Source organism: Oncorhynchus nerka, linkage group LG6, assembly GCF_034236695.1.
Source record: "Oncorhynchus nerka isolate Pitt River linkage group LG6, Oner_Uvic_2.0, whole genome shotgun sequence".
NCBI lineage: Eukaryota > Metazoa > Chordata > Actinopteri > Salmoniformes > Salmonidae > Oncorhynchus > Oncorhynchus nerka.
In genome coordinates, this window is record NC_088401.1 from 9,328,332 (window position 1) to 9,353,252 (window position 24,921).

The window sequence follows — 24,921 nt, forward strand, 5'->3', positions numbered from 1 at the left end:
GCAGGATGGTGTAGTGCTGTCTAATGGTATGGTAGGATGGTGTAGTGCTGTCTAATGGTATGGTAGGATGGTGTAGTGCTGTCTAGTGGTATGGTAGGATGGTGTAGTGCTGTCTAATGGTATGGTAGGATGGTGTAGTGGTATGGTAGGATGGTGTAGTGGTATGGTAGGATGGTGTAGTCCTGTCTAGTGGTATGGTAGGATGGTGTAGTGGTATGGTAGGATGGTGTAGTGCTGTCTAGTGGTATGGCAGGATGGTGTAGTGCTGTCTAGTGGTATGGCAGGATGGTGTAGTGCTGTCTATTGGTATGGTAGGATGGTGTAGTGCTGTCTAATGGTATGGTAGGATAGTGTAGTGGTATGGTAGGATGGTGTAGTGCTGTCTAGTGGTATGGCAGGATAGTGTAGTGCTGTCTAGTGGTATGGTAGGATGGTGTAGTGGTATGGTAGGATGGTGTAGTGCTGTCTAGTGGTATGGCAGGATGGTGTAGTGCTGTCTAGTGGTATGGTAGGATGGTGTAGTGCTGTCTAATGGTATGGTAGGATGGTGTAGTGGTATGGTAGGATGGTGTAGTGCTGTCTAATGGTATGGTAGGATGGTGTAGTGCTGTCTAATGGTATGGTAGGATGGTGTAGTGGTATGGTAGGATGGTGTAGTGCTGTCTAATGGTATGGTAGGATGGTGTAGTGCTGTCTAGTGGTATGGTAGGATGGTGTAGTGCTGTCTAATGGTATGGTAGGATGGTGTAGTCCTGTCTAGTGGTATGGCAGGATGGTGTAGTAATGTCTAGTGGTATGGTAGGATGGTGTAGTCCTGTCTAGTGGTATGACAGGATGGTGTAGGGGTATGGTAGGATGGTGTAGTGCTGTCTAATGGTATGGTAGGATGGTGTAGTGGTATGGTAGGATGGTGTAGTGCTGTCTAATGGTGGTAGGATGGTGTCTAGTGGTATGGTAGGATGGTGTAGTGCTGTCTAGTGGTATGGTAGGATGGTGTAGTGCTGTCTAGTGGTATGGTAGGATGGTGTAGTCCTGTCTAGTGGTATGGTAGGATGGGTTAGTGCTGTCTAGTGGTATGACAGGATGGTGTAGTGCTGTCTAGTGGTATGGCAGGATGGTGTAGTGCTGTCTAGTGGTATGGTAGGATGGTGGTGCTGTCTAGTGGTATGGCATGATGGTGTGGTGCTGTCTAGTGGTATGGTAGGATGGTGTAGTCCTGTCTAGTGGTATGGCAGGATGGTGTGGTGCTGTCTAGTGGTATGGTAGGATGGTGTAGTCCTGTCTAGTGGTATGGCAGGATGGTGTGGTGCTGTCTAGTGGTATGGTAGGATGGTGTAGTGCTGTCTAGTGGTATGACAGGATGGTGAAACCAGATGATGTAGTTGTCTGGAGATTTGTTTGCATATATAGTGTATGTGAACACCCCTTCAAATGACTGGATTCGGTTATTTCAGCCACACCCGTGCTGACGGGTGTATAAAATCCAGCACACCGCCATGCAATCTCCATAGACAAACATTGGCAGTAGAATGGCCTTACTGAAGAGCTCAGTGGACTTTCATCGTGACCCTGTCATAGGATGCCACATATCCAACAGGTCTGTTACTCAAATTTCTGCCCTGCTACAGTGGCCCCGGTCAACTGTAAGAGCTGTTATTGTGAACTGGAAAGTCTAGGTGCAACAACTACTCCACTGGTTAGTGGTGGCCACACAAGCTTACGGAATGGTTGTGCTGAAGCGTGTAGTAAAGTTACAAATGTTCTGTCCTCGGTAGCAACACTCACTACCGAATTCCAAACTGCCTCTGTCTGGAAGCAATGTCGGCACAAGGGACTGTTCATCGGGAGCTTCATGGAATGGTTTTCCATGGCTGAGTAGCCAAGTGTCGGCTGGAGTGGTGTAAATCACCATGCCAACTGTCAGATGGAGTGGTGTAAATCACCATGCCAACTGTCAGATGGAGTGGTGTAAATCACCATGCCAAGTGTCGGCTGGAGTGGTGTAAAATCACCCTGCCAAGTGTCGGATGGAGTGGTGTAAATCACCCTGCCAAGTGTCGGATGGAGTGGTGTAAATCACCATACCAAGTGTCGGCTGGAGTGGTGTAAATCACCATGCCAAGTGTCGGATGGAGTGGTGTAAATCACCCTGCCAAGTGTCGGATGGAGTGGTGTAAATCACCATGCCAAGTGTCGGATGGAGTGGTGTGAATCACCCTGCCAAGTGTCGGATGGAGTGGTGTAAATCACCCTGCCAAGTGTCGGATGGAGTGGTGTAAATCACCATGCCAAGTGTCGGATGGAGTGGTGTGAATCACCATGCCAAGTGTCGGATGGAGTGGTGTAAATCTTGCCACCATTGGACTCTGGAAACGCGTTCTCTGGTGTGATGAATCACGCTTTGCCATCTGACAGTCCAACGGACTAATCTGGGTTTGGCAGATGCCAGGAGAACGCTACCTGCCCGAATGCACAATGCCAACCTTAAAGTTTGGTGGAGGAGGAATAATGGTCTGGGGCTGTTTTTCATGGTTCGGGATAGGTCCCTTAGTTACAGTTAATGATACAGCATACAATGACATTCTAGACGATTTTGTGCTTCCAACTTTGTGGCAACAGTGACAATGCTCTAAGCGAGGGCCATACAGAAATGGTTTGTAGAGATTGGTGTGGAAGAACTTGACTTGGCCTGCACAGAGCCCTGACCTCAACCCCATCGAACACCTTTGGAATGAATTTAAACACCGACTTCTAGCCAGGCCTAATCGCCCGACCTCACTAATGCCCTTGTGGCTGAATGGAAGCATGTCCCTGCAAAAATGTTCCAACATCTAGTGGAAAGCCTTCCCAGAAGAGTGGAGGCTATTATAGCAGCAAAGGGGGGGGACCAACTCCATATTAATGACCATGATTTTGGAATGAGATGTTTGACGAGCAGGTGTCCACATACTTTTGGTCATGTAGTGTATGTAACTGACTCGCCACACACAGACCATACCTTTTGAAATCTGAGCCATTTTGAAGTCCATCTCTATGAGGATGACACAATAACCCCCCCCCCAGGTAAGAATCTGTCGTTCTGCCCCTGAATGAGGCAGTTAACCCACTGTTCTTAGGCCGTCATTGTAAATTTGAACTGGTTCATAACTGACTTGCCCAGTTACTAAATCGAGCAGTATAGCTGACCATTTAGGAAGCTTGACTATAACTTAATAACAGACTTTATGAGAATTGATAATCCATATATATTGAATTAGACTGTACCAAGATGAAGCAGAAGTGTGACTCTGCCCAGCTCCTATATGACTACTCTGCTCCTGTGTGACTGCTCTGCATGACTCTGTGTAACAGTATAGCCTCTCCTAGCCCCTACCTGGGCTCAAACCAGGGACCCTCTGCACACATAGACAACTGACACCCATCGTTACCCATCGCGCCACAAAAGCGGCGACTTTTGGGGAACAACGACTTCGAGGTCTCAGAGCGAGTGACGTCACCGATTGAAACGCTATTAGCGCGCAACACCGCTAACTAGCTAGCCATTTCACATCGGTTACATCAGCTCCTGTATGACTCTGCCCAGCTCCTATATGACTCTGCTCCTTTATGACTCTGCTTCTATATGACTCTTCCCAGCTCCTATATGACTCTGCTCTGCTCCTATATGACTCTGCTCCTTTATGACTCTGCTTCTATATGACTCTTCCCAGCTCCTATATGACTCTGCTCTGCTCCTATATGACTGCTCCTTTATGACTCTGCTTCTATATGACTCTTCCCAGCTCCTATTTGACTCTGCTCCTATATGACTCTTCCCAGCTCCTATATGACTCTGCTCCTTTATGACTCTGCTTCTATATGACTCTTCCCAGCTCCTATTTGACTCTGCTCTGCTCCTATATGACTCTGCTCCTTTATGACTCTGCTTCTATATGACTCTTCCCAGCTCCTATATGACTCTGCTCCTTTATGACTCTGCTTCTATATGACTCTTCCCAGCTCCTATTTGACTCTGCTCCTTTATGACTCTGCTTCTATATGACTCTTCCCTGCTCCTATACCAGGTGGAGTGTTGAAGATTATGAAACTTCAGCTTTCAAGTGACATATTTCAACTTGACCTGTAAACCTGACACTGACAAACTGCATACTTTTAAACAAGGTCCCTTTATACACACCGCAAAGGTTGAATGACAGTGGAAGATCGCAATCTCAACAAAGACAACGTGTTTGTGTGTGTGTGTATGTGTGTGTGTGTGTGTGTGTGCCATGCCCTTGAGCGTCCTTTTCCACCTTGGATGGAGGCAAAGGGACCAATACTGCTTATTGTGGACTCAGGGCTTCCAGTGTATAGCAGCTTGGCTGTGACTATTACACCAATAACATGCAGGGCAACCACCCGAGATGTAATTGATATTTTCAGTGATGTATTAGACCTCCAGAGCAGCTTACAGAAGCACGTATGTTTGAGTGCCTTGCTCAAAAGCACATCCACAGATTTTTTTCACTTAGTCAGCTCAAGGATTCAAACCAGTGACCTTTTGGTTCCCAGCCCTATACCCTTCACCTGGGGCGGCAGGGTAGCCTAGTGGTTAGAGTGGAGGGGCGGCAGGGTAGCCTAGTGGTTAGAGTGTAGAGGCGGCAGGGTAGCCTAGTGGTTAGAGTGTAGAGGTGGCAGGTAGCCTAGTGGTTAGAGTGTAGAGGCGGCAGGGTAGCCTAGTGGTTAGAGTGTAGAGGCGGCAGGGTAGCCTAGTGGTTAGAGTGGAGGGGCGGCAGGGTAGCCTAGTGGTTAGAGTGGAGGGGCGGCAGGGTAGCCTAGTGGTTAGAGTGGTGGGGCGGCAGGGTAGCCTAATGGTTAGAGTGTAGAGGCGGCAGGGTAGCCTAGTGGTTAGAGTGTAGAGGTGGCAGGGTAGCCTAGTGGTTAGAGTGTAGGGCGGCAGGGTAGCCTAGTGGTTAGAGTGGAGGGGCGGCAGAGTGGTTAGAGGCGGCAGGGTAGCCTAGTGGTTAGAGTGTAGAGGTGGCAGGGTAGCCTAGTGGTTAGAGTGGAGGGGCGGCAGGGTAGCCTAGTGGTTAGAGTGGAGGGGCGGCAGGGTAGCCTAGTGGTTAGAGTGGAGGGGCGGCAGGATAGCCTAGTGGTTAGAGTGGAGGGGCGGCAGGGTAGCCTAGTGGTTAGAGTGTAGAGGGGGCAGGGTAGCCTAGTGGTTAGAGTGTAGAGGTGGCAGGTAGCCTAGTGGTTAGAGTGTAGAGGCGGCAGGGTAGCCTAGTGGTTAGAGTGGAGGGGCGGCAGGGTAGCCTAGTGGTTAGAGTGGAGGGGCGGCAGGGTAGCCTAGTGGTTAGAGCGTTGGACTAGTGACTGGAAGGTTGCACTGTTCCTAGGCCGTCATTGAAAATAAGAATTCGTTCTTAACTGACTTGCCTGGTTAAATAAAGGTAAAATAAATTAAAAACCGCTAGCCTACCTGCCACTCTGTGCAATCTATAAGAGGAACCTAGATCAGGTTGATCAATATAGGCTTATTATCAATACAATCTAGATCAGGTTGATCAATATAGGCTTATTATAGGGAATGTACATGTGTAATTTTAGTACCCTACAGATCAAACATGTATTTTTACCTTTATTTAACTAGGCAAGACAGTTAAAAACAAATTCGTATTTACATTGACGGCCTAGGAACATAAATACATGCAGAACTTACATATACTGTACATGTATAACATATAGGCTATTGTGCTTCGATTGCTGTCCTTTTTTCCATTCTGAATAACTGAAACGTGTAGCCACAACATCATGTCAAACCAAATGCTCAGTAATAATAGATAACATGTAGTATTGTTCTTGTTGAAATGAGGAGCATAAATCACTTCTATATAAATGCGCGGTAGTAGCAGCCTCCAACAATGATCAGAGGGATTGTACATTCAGCTCATTTGATTGGCTCTGAAGTGTTCCGTCAATAGTCTTGCGACATTTTTTCAACAAATAAAAAGTCGGTATTGAAGTGGAGACGTTTCGGTGTCCGACGGGACACTGCGGTACTCACACACCACCACATCTGCACGGATTTGAACTCCTCTTTTGGACTGACTGAACAGGACCCAGAAGTACGCGGTTCATTGAGTGTTACAAAGTAACCGAACGGAATCGTTTCAGCTACATTGTAGCAAGGAATATTGACTTTTAAATCTCGAACAAAGATGACTTCATTCAATAAGGGACCAGCCTACGGATTATCCGCAGAGGTGAAAAGCAAAGTGAGTAAGGAACCCGACCAGTAGTTAAATAATTCGTTTTGGGGTATTAATAACCACATGGTTTATTATCGACGTTTTTGAACTAACCAGCTGAACCAACCCGGTCTGCTGCTGCGTGCTACAGCCAGGTCAGGATACAGGTAACGGTTTCAACTCAACTCTGCTATATGAAAGCGCCGTCGTACATCGTGGAATTGAGTTTATTCGGCTGGATAAGTCTACTGGCAGAGTTGAAAATATGAGTATTTGTTCCGAGGCGGGGTTTATTCGATTCTGATGCACAATTGTGGTTGGTAGGCTACATAGAAACTTATACTAAAAGTAGAACATAGTTTGCCAGGAGTTTCTCTCACATCAATTAAGATAGGCAGGCCTAAATGTACGAAATATTTCAATTAAACCAATCACTGGAAGTGGCATTAATGGAAGCCAAGTCAATTCATTGTTCGTAGCAGAGAGACATTAAGGAGTCAGTAACGTAGGGGGGCGATGGAAAGGCTATGCCCCCACATTTCAATTGGGCAACCAATGGGGAGTGATTATGACTTTCAATCAAATGTATTTATGAAGCCTTTCTTACATCAGCTGAAAAGTGCTGTGCTGTACAGAAACCCAGCCTAAAACCCCAAACAGCAAGCAATGCAGGTGTAGAAGCAGGGGGGCTAGGATGAACTAACTAGAAAGGCCAAAACCTAGGAAGAAACCTAGAGAGGAACCAGGCTATGAGGGGAGGCCAGTCATCTTCTGGCTGTGCCGGGTGGAGATTATAACATAACATGGCCAAGATGTTCACACATTCATAGATGACCAGCAGGGTCAAATAATAATAATCACAGTAGTAGTTGAGGGTGCAACAGGTCAGCACCTCAGGAGTAAATGTCAGTTGGCTTTTCATAGCCGATCATTCAGAGTATCTCTACCACTCCTGCTGTCTCTAGAGAGTTGAAAACAGCAGGTCTGGGACAGGTAGCATGTCCGGTGAACAGGTCAGGGTTCCATAGCCGAAGGCAGAACAGTTGAAACTGGAGCAGCAGCACAACCAGGTGGACTGGGGACAGCAAGGAGTCATCAGGCCAGGTAGTCCTGAGGCATGGTCCTAGGGCTCAGGTCCTCCCGAGAGAGAGAAAGAGAGAATTAGAGAGAGTATACTTAAATTCACACAGGACACCGGATAAGACAGGAGAAATACTCCAGATATAACTTTCCATTGTAACACTGTATATTATTATACCTTTAAATCAGTGAGGAACACAGACTGAGACCAAGGTCTCTGTTACAGCTGGGCCCTGTCCAAGGTCTCTGTTACAGCTGGGCCCTGTCCAAGGTCTCTGTTACAGCTGGGCCCTGTCCAAGGTCTCTGTTACAAGGTCTCTGTTACAGCTGGGCCCAGCTGGGCCCTGACCAAGGTCTCTGTTACAGCTGGGCCCTGTCCAAGGTCTCTGTTACAGCTGGGCCCTGTCCAAGGTCTCTGTTACAGCTGGGCCCTGTCCAAGGTCTCTGTTACAGCTGGGCCCTGTCCAAGGTCTCTGTTACAGCTGGGCCCTGTCCAAGGTCTCTGTTACAGCTGGGCCCTGACCAAGGTCTCTGTTACAGCTGGGCCCTGTCCAAGGTCTCTGTTACAGCTGGGCCCTGTCCAAGGTCTCTGTTACAGCTGGGCCCTGACCAAGGTCTCTGTTACAGCTGGGCCCTGACCAAGGTCTCTGTTACAGCTGGGCCCTGACCAAGGTCTCTTTTACAGCTGGGCCCTGACCAAGGTCTCTGTTACAGCTGGGCCCTGACCAAGGTCTCTGTTACAGCTGGGCCCTGTCCAAGGTCTCTGTTACAGCTGGGCCCTGACCAAGGTCTCTGTTACAGCTGGGCCCTGACCAAGGTCCAAGGTCTCTGTTACAGCTGGGCCCTGTCCAATGTCTCTGTTACAGCTGGGCCCTGACCAAGGTCTGGGCCCTGACCAAGGTCTGTTACAGCTGGGCCCTGACCAAGGTCTCTGTTACAGCTGGCCCCTGTCCAAGGTCTCTTTTACAGCTGGGCCCTGACCAAGGTCTCTGTTACAGCTGGGCCCTGACCAAGGTCTCTTTTGGGCCCTGACAGCTGGGCTGGGCCTGACCAAGGTCTCTTTACAAGGTCTGGGCCCTGACCAACAGCTGTCTCTTTTACAGCTGGGCCCTGACCAAGGTCTCTTTACAGCTGGGCCCTGACCAAGGTCTCTTTTACAGCTGGGCCCTGTCTCAACAGCTGGGCCCTGACCAAGGTCTTTTACAGCTGGGCCCTGACCAAGGTCTCTTTACAGCTGGGCCCTGACCAAGGTCTCTGTTACAGCTGGGCCCTGACCAAGGTCTCTGGCTGGGCCCTGACCAAGGTCTCTGTTACAGCTGGGCCCTGTCCAAGGTCTCTGTTACAGCTGGGCCCTGTCCAAGGTCTCTGTCTCTTTTACAGCTGGCCCTGACCAAGGTCTCTTTTACAGACCAAGGTCTCTTTTACAGCTGGGCCCTGACCAAGGTCTCTGTTACAGCTGGGCCCTGGGCCCTGACCAAGGTCTGTTACAGCTGGGCCCTGACCAAGGTCTCTTTTACAGGTCTCTGTTACAGCTGGGCCCTGACTCTCTTTACAGGGCTCCTGGTCCAAGCTGTCTCTCTGTTACAGCTGGGCCCTGACCAAGGTCTCTTTACAGCTGGGCCCTGACCAAGGTCTCTGTTACAGCTGGGCCCTGACCAAGGTCTCTTTTACAGCTGGGCCCTGACCAAGGTCTCTTTCAGCTGGGCCCTGACCAGGTCTCTGTTACCAAGGTCTCTTTTACAGCTGGGCCCTGACCAAGGTCTCTTTACAGCTGGGCCCTGACCAAGGTCTCTGTTACAGCTGGGCCCTGACCAAGGTCTCTGTTACAGCTGGGCCCTGACCAAGGTCTCTTTAAGCTGGGCCCTGACCAAGGTCTCTGTTACAGCTGGGCCCTGACCAAGGTCTCTGTTACAGCTGGGCCCTGACCAAGGTCTCTCTTTACAGCTGGGCCCTGTCCAAGGTCTCTGTTACAGCTGGGCCCTGACCAAGGTCTCTTTTACAGCTGGGCCAAGGTCTCTGACAGCTGGGCAAGGTCTCTGTTACAGCTGGGCCCTGACCAAGGTCTCTGTTACAGCTGGGCCCTGACCAAGGTCTCTGCTTACAGCTGGGCCCTGTCCAAGGTCTCTGTTACAGCTGGGCCCTGACCAAGGTCTCTGTTACAGCTGGGCCCTGACCAAGGTCTCTGTTACAGCTGGGCCCTGTCCAAGGTCTCTGTTACAGCTGGGCCCTGTCCAAGGTCTCTGTTACAGCTGGGCCCTGTCTCTTTACAGCTGGGCCCTCTCTGTTACAGCTGGGCTTGTTACAGCTGGGCCCTGTCCAAGGTCTCTTTACAGCTGGGCCCTGTCCAAGGTCTCTTTTACAGCTGGGCCCTGACTCACAGGTCTCTTTTACAGCTGGGCCCTGACCAAGGTCTCTTTTACAGCTGGGCCCTGTCCAAGGCTGGGCTCTCTCTTTACAGCTGGGCCCTGACCAAGGTCTCTTTTACAGCTGGGCCCTGACCAAGGTCTCTTTTACAGCTGGGCCCTGACCAAGGTCTCTGTTACAGCTGGGCCCTGACCAAGGTCTCTTTTACAGCTGGGCCCTGACCAAGGTCTCTTTTACAGCTGGGCCCTGACCAAGGTCTATGTTACAGCTGGGCCCTGACCAAGGTCTCTGTTACAGCTGGGCCCTGACCAAGGTCTCTTTTACAGCTGGGCCCTGACCAAGGTCTCTTTTACAGCTGGGCCCTGACCAAGGTCTCTTTTACAGCTGGGCCCTGACCAAGGTCTCTTTTACAGCTGGGCCCTGACCAAGGTCTCTTTTACAGCTGGGCCCTGACCAAGGTCTCTTGACCAAGGTCTCTTTTACAGCTGGGCCCTCTCTTTACCTGGGCCCTGAAGGTCTCTTTTACAGCTGGGCCCTGTCTCTTTTACAGCTGGGCCCTGACCAAGGTCTCTTTTACAGCTGGGCCCTGACCAAGGTCTCTTTTACAGCTGGGCCCTGCTGGGCCCTGACCAAGGTCTCTTTTACAGCTGGGCCCTGACCAAGGTCTCTTTTACAGCTGGGCCCTGACCAAGGTCTCTGTTACAGCTGGGCCCTGACCAAGGTCTCTTTTACAGCTGGGCCCTGACCAAGGTCTGCTGGGCCCTGACCAAGGTCTCTGTTACAGCTGGGCCCTGACCAAGGTCTCTTTTACAGCTGGGCCCTGACCAAGGTCTCTGTTACAGCTGGGCCCTGACCAAGGTCTCTGTTACAGCTGGGCCCTGACCAAGGTCTCTGTTACAGCTGGGCCCTGACCAAGGTCTCTGTTACAGCTGGGCCCTGACCAAGGTCTCTGTTAGCTGGGCCCTGACCAAGGTCTGTTACAGCTGGGCCCTGACCAAGGTCTCTGTTACAGCTGGGCCCTGACCAAGGTCTCTGTCTCTGTTACAGCTGGGCCCTGACCAAGGTCTCTGTTACAGCTGGGCCCTGACCAAGGTCTCTGTACAGCTGGGCCCTGACCAAGGTCTCTGTTACAGCTGGGCCCTGACCAAGGTCTCTTACAGCTGGGCCCTGACCAAGGTCTCTGTTACAGCTGGGCCCCAAGGTCTCTGACCTGGGCCCTGAAGGTCTCTGTTACAGCTGGGCCCTGACTCTCTTACAGCTGGGCCTGATCAAGGTCTCTGTTACAGCTGGGCCCTGACCAAGGTCTCTGTTACAGCTGGGCCCTGAGATCACAATGGGCCTTTTTATGGGCCCTGACCAACGTTCTTTTACAGCTGGGCACATTTTACAGTCAGTTTAGGTCACAATGATTAAGAAACTAAACAAGACAAACTAAACAATCACAGATAATACACAAAAATTATGTTAATTAACAAATAATAATAAATACAGCATATTTAATTTAAATACAACAGAATTCATTTACACATAAGTTGTTCTACTAACAACACAAGAACTTTACAGTTAGTCCATGAACAACTAACTGTACAGCTGTCAGTCAGATGTCGGCATAGGTTCATTCATGTCAATTTAACAAAAACGTATTATTGTTTAAAGCCACACTCCTGAATGTGTTTCAATGACAGCCCATAGAAGTGAGAGATGTAACCACTTTCAAGTTGCGTAGATGGAGTTATGGATGCAGGCACTTTACAGTCAGTCCATGAGAGATCACAATGGTCGTTTTTATACACATCCAGGCACTTTACAGTCAGTCCATGAGAGATCACAATGGTCGTTTTTATAGACATCCAGGCACTTTACAGTCAGTCCATGAGAGATCACAATGGTCGTTTTTATAGACATCCAGGCACTTTACAGTCAGTCCATGAGAGATCACAATGGTCGTTTTTATAGACATCCAGGCACTTTACAGTCAGTCCATGAGAGATCACAATGGTCGTTTTTATAGACATCCAGGCACTTTACAGTCAGTCCATGAGAGATCACAATGGTTGTTTTTATAGACATTTTACAACAACAACAACAACTAAATATTGAGATTATTAAACAACCTTACATTCTGTCTTACATTCAAGGCTGGACAGTTAAAGTAAACCTAGTTATACTCAATGGGTATGTAATGAGTTGAAATGACTTATCGAATAGTTGGAAATAACGTGGATTGTATAAGTTGGCTGTCTGGATACTGTCAAGCTGTGCTCAGGAGAAACGATCAGCGGACTAGGAAATCATTAGAGGAATGTTTGGTTCATAGAACATTGGTCTCCTAGGCTACCAAGAGTCGTCTCTCTCTCTCTGTAGGAAATGACGGAATCATGACGTCATCGGTCAGCCTACCCATCGAAAACAGGCAGTCAAGGCCGGGGGAGATAGGACCATGTTTAACGTGTTAGTCAGCTATGTGAAACTGTCTCATGTTTACAGTTTATGTCTGCCCACTCTCTGTTTGCTTTGATAGCATTGGTGCCAACAGCAAGCAAACCAAGCGTTCTCTCCAGATACAAGATCAGCAGACTGTCATGGTCTACTTCCTGTTGGCCAATGATGACAATATCAGGTTAAAAGAGAGAAGACAATGGGCACTTTTCAACAAAGCTGAAGGAGTTTATTGACCAGGACAAATGACTTGTGAACAACACAGTGGAATCTGGGATACTGGAAGTGTGTTTGTTCAGTTAGCAGAAAGCTGATCATCGACAGAAACCGATCAAGTGTTGTTGGAGTAGCTTTTAAGTGACATATTTCGATGTCGACGTTTGACACACTGAGTCAGTAGTTTGTCAAACGTCAGCAGATGTCAATGTATCAAGCTCTGACTGAATACAGAACAGAAGCTGGAGGAACCAGCATGCTATTAATGAATCTGTTGTAACAATAACCTGTGCTGAGGTCGCATTGAGGCTTAGAATGCCTCAGTGATCCATCTCTGTCTCCGGCATCCCCAGAGTCTCACATTGACACACTTCCTGAACATGAGAAACTGGAAACCAAGGTTACCGGCAACAAACAACACAATCCGAAAGATCTCTAATTCACTGAGCTACAAGTCCTCTCTCTCTCTCTCTCTCTCTCTCTGTCTCTGTCTCTCTCTCTCTCTCTCTCTCTCTCTCTCTCTCTCTCTCTCTCTCTGTCTCTGTCTGTCTCTGTCTGTCTCTGTCTGTCTCTGTCTGTCTCTGTCTGTCTCTGTCTGTCTCTGTCTGTCTCTGTCTGTCTGTCTGTCTGTCTCTGTCTCTGTCTCTGTCTCTGTCTCTGTCTCTCTCTCTCTCTCTGTCTCTGTCTGTCTGTCTCTCTCTGTCTCTGTCTCTCTGTCTCTCTCTCTGTCTCTCTCTCTCTCTCTCTGTCTCTCTGTCTCTGTCTCTCTCTGTCTCTCTCTGTCTCTCTCTCTCTCTCTCTCTCTCTCTCTCTCTCTCTCTCTCTCTCTCCTTAATGAGACCAGACCATCTCATTCCTCAAAGGCCCAGTGCAGACAAATATGTCCTGTGTGTTTAATTTTCATTTACACACTGAGGTTGGAATAATACTTTGAAAATGATTATAATGACCTTTTAGTGTAAGAGCTATTTGAAAAGACTGTCTGAAATCTCTGCCTCTTTTGTCCTGCCTGGTGACGTCACCAGCCGGTAAATGAGTTAATAGGCCAATAAGAAAGAGTGTTCCAAACCTCTCTGCCAATAACAGCTTGTTTTCAGTTTCCCCCTCCCCACTCAGACCAGTCCTAGCAAAGTTCTTGCTTGAGAAATAACTCTTTGCTAAGAAAAAATAAGTTTGTTTTCAATTAAAATGGCCAAAAATAATCACAGTAAGGTATTTCATTTTTATCCAGAAATTATTTGATATTGAGATAATAAAAGGGCCAATACATCTTTTTAACTACTTAGTGGCCCCTGTTTATGTTTGCGATGGTATGACAAGCTTTTGGGTGAGGTAATCTTCTAAACCTCGACTGAAATCAGATGAGCCCAGAGTAGTTCAACCAACGCCGGGCTGGCCCAGCCGGGAAAACATTTTAAATGGAAATATCGGGTGCTTTCCGGTATATTCCAGGGTGGCTGCCAACACCGGCTTTAGTTGAGAGCTGCTTGTGTTAATATACAGTGGATTCTGACGGCTGGAAATTAAAAGCAGCTTGGTTTTCTAATGTACATACGTGTTAATCTGGAAAGATGACCAGCATCTGTCAATCAACCACACACACACACACACACACACACACAGCGGTCTAAGGCACTGCATCTCAGTACATAGAGGCATTACTATAGTCCCTGGTTCGAATCCAGGCTGTCACATCCGGACGTGATTGGGAGTCCCATAGGGTGGCCCACAATTGGTCCAGCGTAGTCCGGGTTTAGGCCGTCATTGTAAATAAGGATTTGTTCTTAACTGACTTGCCTAGTTAAACATGGACACACTTGAATTAAGAAGAAACAGCATAGAAATAAAGCTGCATTTTTGTAACTGTCGTTGTGTTCAAAGTTACTTTCCCTCAGCTCATTTTCTTTATCTAGTCCTTCAAATCATCATGTCAATCATTAGTAATCAAACAACCCTGAAGTCCAGCGGGTCACCACCACTCTCCGGGGGTTGAACCAAATGTCTGACTGGTGTTTCCTTGATCTTACTTCTCCAGTGTTTTAAAATAGAACAGGAATTCCCTCTGGAGCCTTGGAACACATGCTCACACTGTTACATCTTTTCTACAGCAGTTGGAGGAACTTCAAGATGAATTATTTATCCAGTTCTTGAGGTCACTGCTCTTGTTTAAGGGTAAAGCTTTCCCCTAATCTGGTGCTTTCAACGTGAAAGAGAGAGTTGTTATTGAGGCCAGAAGGAGTTTGGTTACCAGTGGACACCAACCGGTCTTCAAGGCATTCCGAGTGGATCACCAAACATTTCTGTAGAAAAGCCAACTCGAATTGCATGCGCTATCTTTTGTTTTGTTTTTGTGCTGAGCTGTTGGCGGTAGGTGTACTTGATACAGAAAGCCTGTTCACTGGGTAGGCAAAGTGTTCCTGTTTTGAACAATTTAATTTTGCCTGAAAAGACAAATTCCGCCTACCCAGTGGACCAAGAGGTCTGTGGATCATTCCCGTGTGCCTACTACACCGGCCAATCAGATGGCTCCAGTCACTGTGCCTATAGCTTGCTTCCAAGAGCCTGGTCACTGACAAGTTTGATGCGAGCCTACGTGAGATTTTATAACTTTTATCAAACCCCGATCAGAGAGAGAGAGAGACTGGGAGAGAGAGAATACAGCAAAGAGCTGCTGTTTTTTATGAGTTCAAGTTTTTATTCACCGGTTTCATTCAACTCTATTAGAAAATTAGAAAATGTGCTTCTCCCTCCTTCCACTCGCAATGCAGCTGCAAAGAATGTGTAGCCAAGTCTATCGACTCTATCGCCCTGCGTTTTGATTATTATTAGCAGCTCGTCGTGTCTATTTTAATATTGAGGAGTTTCTCACCTTCTCTGTTCATAGGATCAATCATGAATTTGTGCATGAGGCAGATGTGTTTGTGATTCGATTCGAGTGTCCCCTCTCTAGTCCGTCTCACCGGAGGGGAGAGCAGGGACCGTGAGAGGCAGATGTGGTTGTGATTCGATTTGAGTGTCCCCTCTCTAGTCCGTCTCACCGGAGGGGAGAGCAGGGACCGTGAGAGGCAGATGTGTTTGTGATTCGATTCGAGTGTCCCCTCTCTAGTCCGTCTCACCGGAGGGGAGAGCAGGGACCGTGAGAGGCAGATGTGTTTGTGATTCGATTCGAGTGTCCCCTCTCTAGTCCGTCTCACCGGAGGGGAGAGCAGGGACCGTGAGAGGCAGATGTGGTTGTGATTCGATTCGAGTGTCCCCTCTCTAGTCCGTCTCACCGGAGGGGAGAGCAGGGACCGTGAGAGGCAGATGTGGTTGTGATTCGATTCGAGTGTCTCCTCTCTAGTCCGTCTCACCGGAGGGGAGAGCAGGGACCGTGAGAGGCAGACCCTGTGCTGCCTCCTCCCTCCATTGAGACCAATGCCGTATTCAAAACAATTGGAAACTCGGAAATCTCTGACTTCTGACTTCAGTGCGTTCAATACAACTGGGAACTCTGAAGAAAAAAACGAAATTCGACTGGGAAAAATCATTTTTCAATGGTCATCCAACTCGGAATTCAAAGTCGTAAACTCTGGCATCTTTCTTGAGCTCTGACTTTTCGACCTGAAGATCACTGACGGCGTGATTTGACCTCGTTTTGCCCCCCTGAGTTCACCGTTCTCTTGAAGCCATCAGATGCATCAGACCATCCAGTAAAATAAAAAAGCAAATGATTTAAATGTATGCTCCACTGTGCCTCGCAACTGCTACACCAACTGATCTATTCTGTTATCAAAGCTTGAGTTTTGAAATACAATCTGGTCTGAGAAGAACAATATTGGCAGGCCAGGCATGTAGCCAATATACTGTGGTAATGTATTAGACCTACTTCTCAAACCTTATTCCTCCAGAACTGTTTTTTATCCCATAAGAAGCTAAGCTCTGTCTAGCTATATGGGATTGTTTTAAGAAGGTCATACCAAGGATCACTTAGTGCCCAATCCATTACTGGGACCAAGCTTCCTGCCATCCAGGACCCATATACTAGGTAGTGTCAGAGGAAGGCCCAAAAAATAGTCAAAGACTCCAGTCACCCAAGTCATAGACTGTTCTCTCTGCTACCGCACGGCAAGCGGTACCTGAGCACCAAGTCCAGGACCAAAAGGCTCCTTAACAGCTTCTACCCCCAAGCCATAAGACTGCTGAACAATTAATCAACTGGCCACACAAACTATGTACAACTATGCACACCACCTTTGTTTTTACACTGCTGCTACTCGTTGGTTATTATCTGGTCGAGCCCTATCTGAGCATGTGCTCTGCACAGGTCGAGCCCTATCTGAGCATGTGCTCTGCACAGGTCGAGCCCTATCTGAGCATGTGCTCTGCACAGGTCGAGCCCTATCTGAGCATGTGCTCTGCACAGGTCGAGCCCTATCTGAGCATGTGCTCTGCACAGGTCGAGCCCTATCTGAGCATGTGCTCTGCAGGCTGGATCTCCCTTTCACAGTGAGATTCTGATTCCTTGTGTTGTCATATTAAGCCCAGTGATGCTGTTTTGGGGTGAATGGGAAGTGAGCCCTTTTCCTGAACCATTGTTCAGCTTTTTTTACATTTCAGATTCCTGTCCAGCAAGATAAATAGTGGGGTTTTCACCAAACTTGACTTGTTCAACTTGGATGAGTCTTTGGGAAGGATACTGTTATCTTGTGCACGTATGTGTTTGAGATAACGCTATTGTCCGTTACAACAAGTTAAAGACTTGATGGAAAATGACTGACTCTGGTGGGCTTTTTTGTTAGGGCAGGGAACATACCAGTATTGCAATATATATGTTTTTTAAAATGGCAAAAACCAAATGTAAAACACAAAGCAGAACAAACACGTTGGTCCTTTAAAAGCCTGCTGTGCTTATAGCTTGTAGCTTGTGAAAAATGTGTGTTGACTCAGGATGATAAATGTTGTTTGTTTTCCAACATTAAGGCTGTTTTCCTAAAGAAGTGAAATCCTCTTCGTGTTTTTCGTTTCCTTTTAGTCTTTATTGAACCTTTGAACTTTTTTAAATTTAACTTTTACTACGATACTGGTATCGTCCCAGCTCTACGTTTTGGTATGAAAAACTTGGTTATGCAGTAGATTTGGCCTTGTGTGCCTAAATGCGAGATTATTTTACGATATGTCCGTGCTTGGTTTCATTTCAGCTACATTGCTTTAGGAAAGTATTGAGACCCCTTGACGTTTTCCACATTTTGTTACATCACAGCATTGTTCTAAAAATGGATTTAAAAAAAAAAATCCTTATCTACACACAATACCCCATAATGATAAAGTAAAACAGGTTTTGAGAAATGTTTGCTAATTTATAATAATTTGAAAAATGGAAATATTACATTTACATGAGTATTCAGACCCTTTACTCAGTACTTTGTTGAAGCACCTTTGGCAGCCTCGAGTCTTCTTGGTTATGAGGCTCCAAGCCTCGGCACACCTCTATTTGGGGAGTTTCTCCCGATCTTCTCTGCAGATCCTCTCAAGCTCTGATTGGTTGGATGGGGAGCGTTGCTGCACAGATATTTTCAGGTCTCTCCAGAGATGTTTGATTGGGTTCAAGTCCAGGCTCTGGACATACAGAGACATGTCCTGAAGCCACCCCTGCGTTGTCTTAGCTGTGTGCTTAGGGTCATTGTCCTGTTGGAAGGCAAACCTTTAATCTGGAGCAGGTTTTCATCAAGGATCACTCTGTACTTTGTTCCTTTCATCTTTGCCTCGATCCTGACTAGTCTACCAGTCCCTGCCACTGAAAGACATCCCCATAGCATGATGCTGCCACCACCTTGCTTCACCATAGTGATGGTACCACCACCTTGCTTCACCGTAGTGATGCTGCCACCACCTTGCTTTACCATAGTGATGGTGCCACCACCTTGCTTCACCATAGTGATGGTGCCACCACCTTGCTTCACCATAGTGATGGTGCCACCACCTTGCTTCACCATAGTGATGCTGCCACCACCTTGCTTCACCGTAGTGATGGTGCCACCACCTTGCTTCACCGTAGTGATGGTGCCACCACCTTGCTTCACCATAGTGATGGTGCCACCACCTTGCTTCACCGTAGTGATGGTGCCACCACCTTGCTTCACCATAGTGATGGTGCCAGGTTTCTTCCAGAGGTGACGCTTGGCATTCAGGCCAAAAGAGTTCAGTCTTGGTTCCATCAGGCCAGAGAATCTTGTTTCTCATTGTCTGAGAGTCTTTAAGTGCCATTTGGGAAACTCCAAATGGGCTGTCATGTGCCTTTTCCTGAGGAGTGGCTTCCGTCTGGCCACTCTACCATAAAGGCCTGATCGGTGGAGTGTTGCAGAGATGGTTGTCCTTCTGGAAGGTTCTCCCATCTCCACAGAGGAACTCTAGACCTCTGCCAGAGGGACAACCGGGTTCTTGGTCACCTCCCTGACCAAGGCCCTTCTCCCCCGATTGTTCAGTTTGGCCGGACGGCCAGCTCTAGGATGAGTCTTGATGGTTCCAAACTTCTATTTAAGAATGATGGAGGACACTGTGTTTTTGGGAACCTTGAATGCTGCAGCATTTTGGGGGGTACCCTTCCCCAGATCTGTGCCTCGACACAATCCTGTCTCTCCATCTATTTTGTGAAATGCCTCCTGCAGCAAAGCACCCCCACAACATGATGCTGCCCCACAACATGATGCTGCCACCCCTTGCTTCACTGTTGGGATGGTGCAAGCTTCCCCCTTTTTCCTCCAAACATAATGATGGACATTATGGCCAAACAGTTCTATTTTTGTTTCATCAGACCAGAGGACATTTCTCCAAAAAGTATGATCTTTGTCCCCATGTGCAGTTGCAAACTGTAGTCTGGCTTTTTTATGGCTGTTTTGGAGCAGTGACTTCTTCCTTGCTGAGCGGCCTTTCAGGTTATGTTGATATAGGACTCGTTTTACTGTGGATATAGATACTTTTGTACCTGTTTCCTCCAGCATCTTCACAAGGTCCGTTGTTCTGGTATTGATTTGCACTTTTCGCACCAAAGTACGGTCATCTCTAGGAGACAGAACGCGTCTCCTTCCTGAGCGGTATGACGGCTGTGTGGTCCAATGGTGTTTATACTTGCGTACTATTCTTCATACATATGAACGTGGTACCTGCAGGTGTTTGGAAATTGCTCCCAAGGATGAACCAGACTTGTGGAGGTCTGCAATCTTTTTTCTGAGGTCTTGGCTGATTTGTTTTGATTTTCCCATGATGTCAAGCAAAGAGGCACTGAGTTTGAAGGTAGGCCTTGAAATACATCTACAGGTACACCTCCAAATGACTCAAATTATGTCAATTAGCCTATCAGAAGCTTCTAAAGCCATGACATCATTTTCTGGAATTTTCCAAGCTGTTTAAAGGCACAGTCAACTTAGTGTATGTAAACTTCTGACCCCCTGGAATTGTGATACAGTGATTTATAAGTGAAATTAAACTGTCTGTAAATAATTGTTGGAAAAATGGCTTGTGTCATGCTCAAAGTAGATGTCCTAACCGACTTGCCAAAACAATAGTTAGTTAACAAGACATTTGTGGAGTGGTTGAAAAACAAGTTTAATGACTCCAACCTAAGTGTATGTAAACTTCTAACTTCAATTGTGTGTAAACATTTGTAGTTCACTTCACATTTCTATCACATCCAATCTATTCACATTATGCTGAATGTTTTCAGAGCTAACGGATAGTGGTTAAATATTAATGAACACCAGCTGGACAGTACTTGGTCGTGTACATTTAACATTTACATTTAAGTCATTTAGCAGACGCTCTTATCCAGAGCGACTTACAAATTGGTGCTTTCACCTTATGACATCCAGTGGAACAGCCACTTTACAATAGTGCATCTAGGTCTTTTAAGGGGGGGGGGGAGGGGGAGAAGGATTACTTTATCCTATCCTAGGTATTCCTTAAAGAGGTGGGGTTTCAGGTGTCTCCAGGTGTCTCGTGTGTGTGATTTGAACAAATGGTTAATCAAGTTGGGGTCATTCTGGTCAACGAATGTTCTGGTTTCATTCTATCGGTGAAGCTCCCGGTTAGAGATGACCTCAATTATTTAAGATATTGTGTAAATGGGAACGGTCATTTAATTGCAAGAAACTTTATGAATTGACTAGAACGTGTTAATTAAAAAAGAAAGTAACAACACCGGACTGGATTCTGATTTAAACAGCAATTGCCTCGACAGTGGTGTATCTATCCTACATTGAATTGATCGTTTTCCACTTCTTAGGCATTCTGTACCTCAAAACCTTCTCCTTCCAGATGTTTCTGCAGCGTCCTCGGGAAATGCTTGGGCTACAGAGTTGGGGGTGGTGAGGAGGGGTTCCTGGCAGCATTCCTAGAGAAGGACTGCTAGACATCCTACCATCACCAGAATACACACTGAGCCTCCTCAGAGAGAAATCAGGGAAGATTAGAGGAGAGAGAGGGAGAGGGAGAGAGAGAGAGAGAGAACTGAAGAAGAAAAAAATCTCTCCTCCAATCTTCCCTGATTTCTCTCTGGGGAGGCTCAGTGTGTATTCTGGTGATGGTAGGATGTCTAGCTGCAATCAGTCAGTGGCACAAAAAGCCTCAAATGAATTCCTGTAAATGACAGTGTGCTCTCAAGCTGTTCAGAAAGAAGGGACAACTTCCTTCCACTCCTCCCAGTCTTTTCATTGAGCTAGAGCACCACTTATGTCCTCTTACGAGATGGAGGGGCATTTGAAGATTTGCCCTTTTGTCTGTTATTAAGTTGAGAGCAGGGCCTCATTTCTGACATCATATTTCAGAGGGAAATGGACACACCGACACACACACACTCACCAATTGCTTCAGAGAGGGCACGTATTTCTGTTGACTGCTTTGACATCCCAGCTGACAGGCTTTCGTGTGTGTGTGTGTGGGGGGGGGGGTTGCTACAAGTTTATGGGCTTTTAGTGTCACAGAGTGGTCCTGAAAAGCTGTCGTTTACCTCACTGTTTTTATTAGCAGCCGGTCAGTAGAACGCTTGGTTTGTATTGCTGGACTGTAAAGTGAGGAGGAAAAGTATTTGATCCCCTGCTGATTTTGTATGTTTGTCCACTGACAAAGAAATGATCAGTCTATAATTTTAATGGTAGTTTTATTTGAACAGTGAGAGACAGAATAACAACAACAAAATCCATAAAAACGCATGTTTTAAATGTTATAAAATGTTATAAATTGATTTGCATTTTAATGAGGGAAATAAGTATTTGATCCCCTCTCAATCAGAAAGATTTCTGGCTCCCAGGTGTCTTTTATACAGGTAACGAATAAACCTACCATTAAAATTATAGACGGATCATTTCTTTGTCAGTGGGAAAACGTACATAATCAGCAGGGGATCAAATACTTTCCCCCCTCACTGTATATGACACCCCCCTTGAAGCCCAGTATTGGCATTCGGTGCTAACGAGGTAACTCCATGCACAGGGAGTAAACTGTGTTCAGCAGTATATCTGCACAGGGAATAAACTGTGTTCAGCAGTATATCTGCACAGGGAATAAACTGTGTTCAGCAGTATATCTGCACAGGGAATAAACTGTGTTCAGCAGTATATCTGCACAGGGAATAAACTGCGTTCAGCAGTATATCTGCACAGGGAATAAACTGTGTTCAGCAGTATATCTGCACAGGGAATAAACTGTGTTCAGCAGTATATCTGCACAGGGAATAAACTGTGTTCAGCAGTATATCTGCACAGGGAATAAACTGTGTTCAGCAGTATATCTGCACAGGGAATAAACTGCGTTTAAGCTGTTCATTGTGGAGGAACAATGTGTAAAAAAAATAAAGAGTGGAGGTCAGATGTCTCTTTCCTCTGTGACTCGATCATAAAGAGGAGTCTGTCTGACTGACTCAGTGTGGATGACTAGTGTCTGTGATGCGCTCGTTGAAAGGCCATGTTTATAGGACACAGGCCAATGTTGAAGTGCTGTTTACAGTGGACTCTGAGCTGTTTATAATGGACTGTGAGCTAATGGGTGACAGCGACTGCTCATCCGTCGGTACCATATAAAGAACGGTTCAATTTACGCCTTTCTTTGACATTGTACAAAAGTCCTGGAAAATCTCCATGACATTATTCAATCCAATTGTGGGTCATTTACTGAACAGTACTTACTCATTGACACTGAAGTACTGTACATTACAGCACAGAAACACTAGTGGCAGAACAATTTTTTTTCCCCCATGTAGGCCTACCATTCTTAGCAGATCCTGTACATCTGTGTACACACATGAGATTGTGTGTCAGTGTATATGCTACGCTGTGTGTTTGGCAGCTTGGCATTTAAGGATGGAGCATGGTAAACGCTCCAGGGAGCCAGTGGGGATGTGTTCAAGCCCTTAACTTATCGTCTTCAGTGTGTGTACACAAGTGTGTGAGAGAGCGGAAGCAGCTGGAGAAGAAGAATAGCATGCAGCTGTAATTGGCTTCGCATTCACTTCTTCTGATGGCTTCTATCCATGATGTCAATAGCATCACTTCCTCTGATGGCTTCTATCCCTGATGTCAATAGCATCACTTCCTCTGATGGCTTCTATCCTTGATGTCAATAGCATCACTTCCTCTGATGGCTTCTATCCATGATGTCAATAGCATCACTTCCTCTGATGGCTACTATCCATGATGTCAATAGCATCACTTCCTCTGATGGCTACTATCCATGATGTCAATAGCATCACTTCCTCTGATGGCTACTATCCATGATGTCAATAGCATCACTTCCTCTGATGGCTTCTATCCACGATGTCAATAGCATCACTTCCTCTGATGGCTTCTATCCACGATGTCAATAGCATCACTTCCTCTGATGGCTACTATCCATGACCATGATGTCAATAGCATCACTTCCTCTGATGGCTACTATCCATGATGTCAATAGCATCACTTCCTCTGATGGCTACTATCCATGACCATGATGTCAATAGCATCACTTCCTCTGATGGCTACTATCCATGACCATGATGTCAATAGCATCACTTCCTCTGATGGCTACTATCCATGACCATGATGTCAATAGCATCATTTCCTGGTATTATAAAAATGTTCCATCCCGCGTAACACCAAAACCAGAAGTGTCATTCAAAAGCATATAAATATGATGATTTGATTAGAGTTTTTATCAGCATGATGATTCAAACCTGGTGCTACCTGAGTCTAATGAGACATATATTAAATACATTTAATGAGCCCTACGTTAACAACATTTAATGAGCCCTACATTAACAACATTTAATGAGCCCTACATTAACCACATTTAATGAGCCCTACATTAACAACATTTAATGAGCCCTACGTTAACCACATTTAATGAGCCCTACATTAACCACATTTAATGAGCCCTACGTTAACATTTAATGAGCCCTACATTAACCACATTTAATGAGCCCTATGTTAATCATTTAATGAGCCCTACGTTAACAACATTTAATGAGCCCTACATTAACAACATTTAATGAGCCCTACATTAACATTTAATGATCCCTACGTTAACATTTAATGAGCCCTATTTAACAACATTTAATGAGCCCTACATTAACCACATTTAATGAGCCCTATGTTAACAACATTTAATGAGCCCTACATTAACCACATTTAATGAGCCCTACGTTAACATTTAATGAGCCCTACGTTAACAACATTTAATGAGCCCTATTAACCAACATTTAATGAGCCCTACGTTAACAACATTTAATGAGCCCTACATTAACCACATTTAATGAGCCCTACGTTAACAACATTTAATGAGCCCTATGTTAACCACATTTAATGAGCCCTACATTAACCACATTTAATGAGCCCTATGTTAACCACATTTAATGAGCCCTACGTTAACCACATTTAATGAGCCCTATGTTAACAACATTTAATGAGCCCTACGTTAACCACATTTAATGAGCCCTACGTTAACAACATTTAATGAGCCCTACGTTAACATTTAATGAGCCCTACATTAACCACATTTAATGAGCCCTACATTAACCACATTTAATGAGCCCTACGTTAACAACATTTAATGAGCCCTACGTTAACCACATTTAATGAGCCCTACGTTAACAACATTTAATGAGCCCTACGTTAACATTTAATGAGCCCTACATTAACCACATTTAATGAGCCCTACGTTAACCACATTTAATGAGCCCTATGTTAACCACATTTAATGAGCCCTACGTTAACCACATTTAATGAGCCCTACGTTAACAACATTTAATGAGCCCTAAGTTGACAACATTTAATGAGCCCTACGTTAACAACATTTAATGAGCCCTACGTTGACAACATTTAATGAGCCCTACGTTGACAACATTTAATGAGCCCTACATTAACCACATTTAATGAGCCCTACGTTAACCACATTTAATGAGCCCTATGTTAACCACATTTAATGAGCCCTACGTTAACATTTAATGAGCCCTACATTAACCACATTTAATGAGCCCTACGTTAACATTTCATGAGCCCTACGTTAACATTTAATGAGCCCTACATTAACCTCATTTAATGAGCCCTACGTTAACATTTAATGAGCCCTACGTTAACATTTCATGAGCCCTACG

General features: G+C 46.1%; 1 protein-coding gene across 1 annotated transcript in view; it reads left to right on the forward strand.

Annotated features, from left to right (window-relative positions):
• The first annotated feature begins 5,992 nt into the window (after window positions 1–5,992).
• LOC115126636 (calponin-3-like) overlaps window positions 5,993–24,921 on the forward strand; it is a 35,353-nt gene continuing 16,424 nt past the window's right edge. The window contains exon 1 of the mRNA XM_065019250.1: window positions 5,993–6,254. Coding sequence (XP_064875322.1) covers window positions 6,198–6,254 — 57 coding nt within the window. The 5' untranslated portion in view covers window positions 5,993–6,197. The remainder of the gene's footprint in view (window positions 6,255–24,921) is intronic.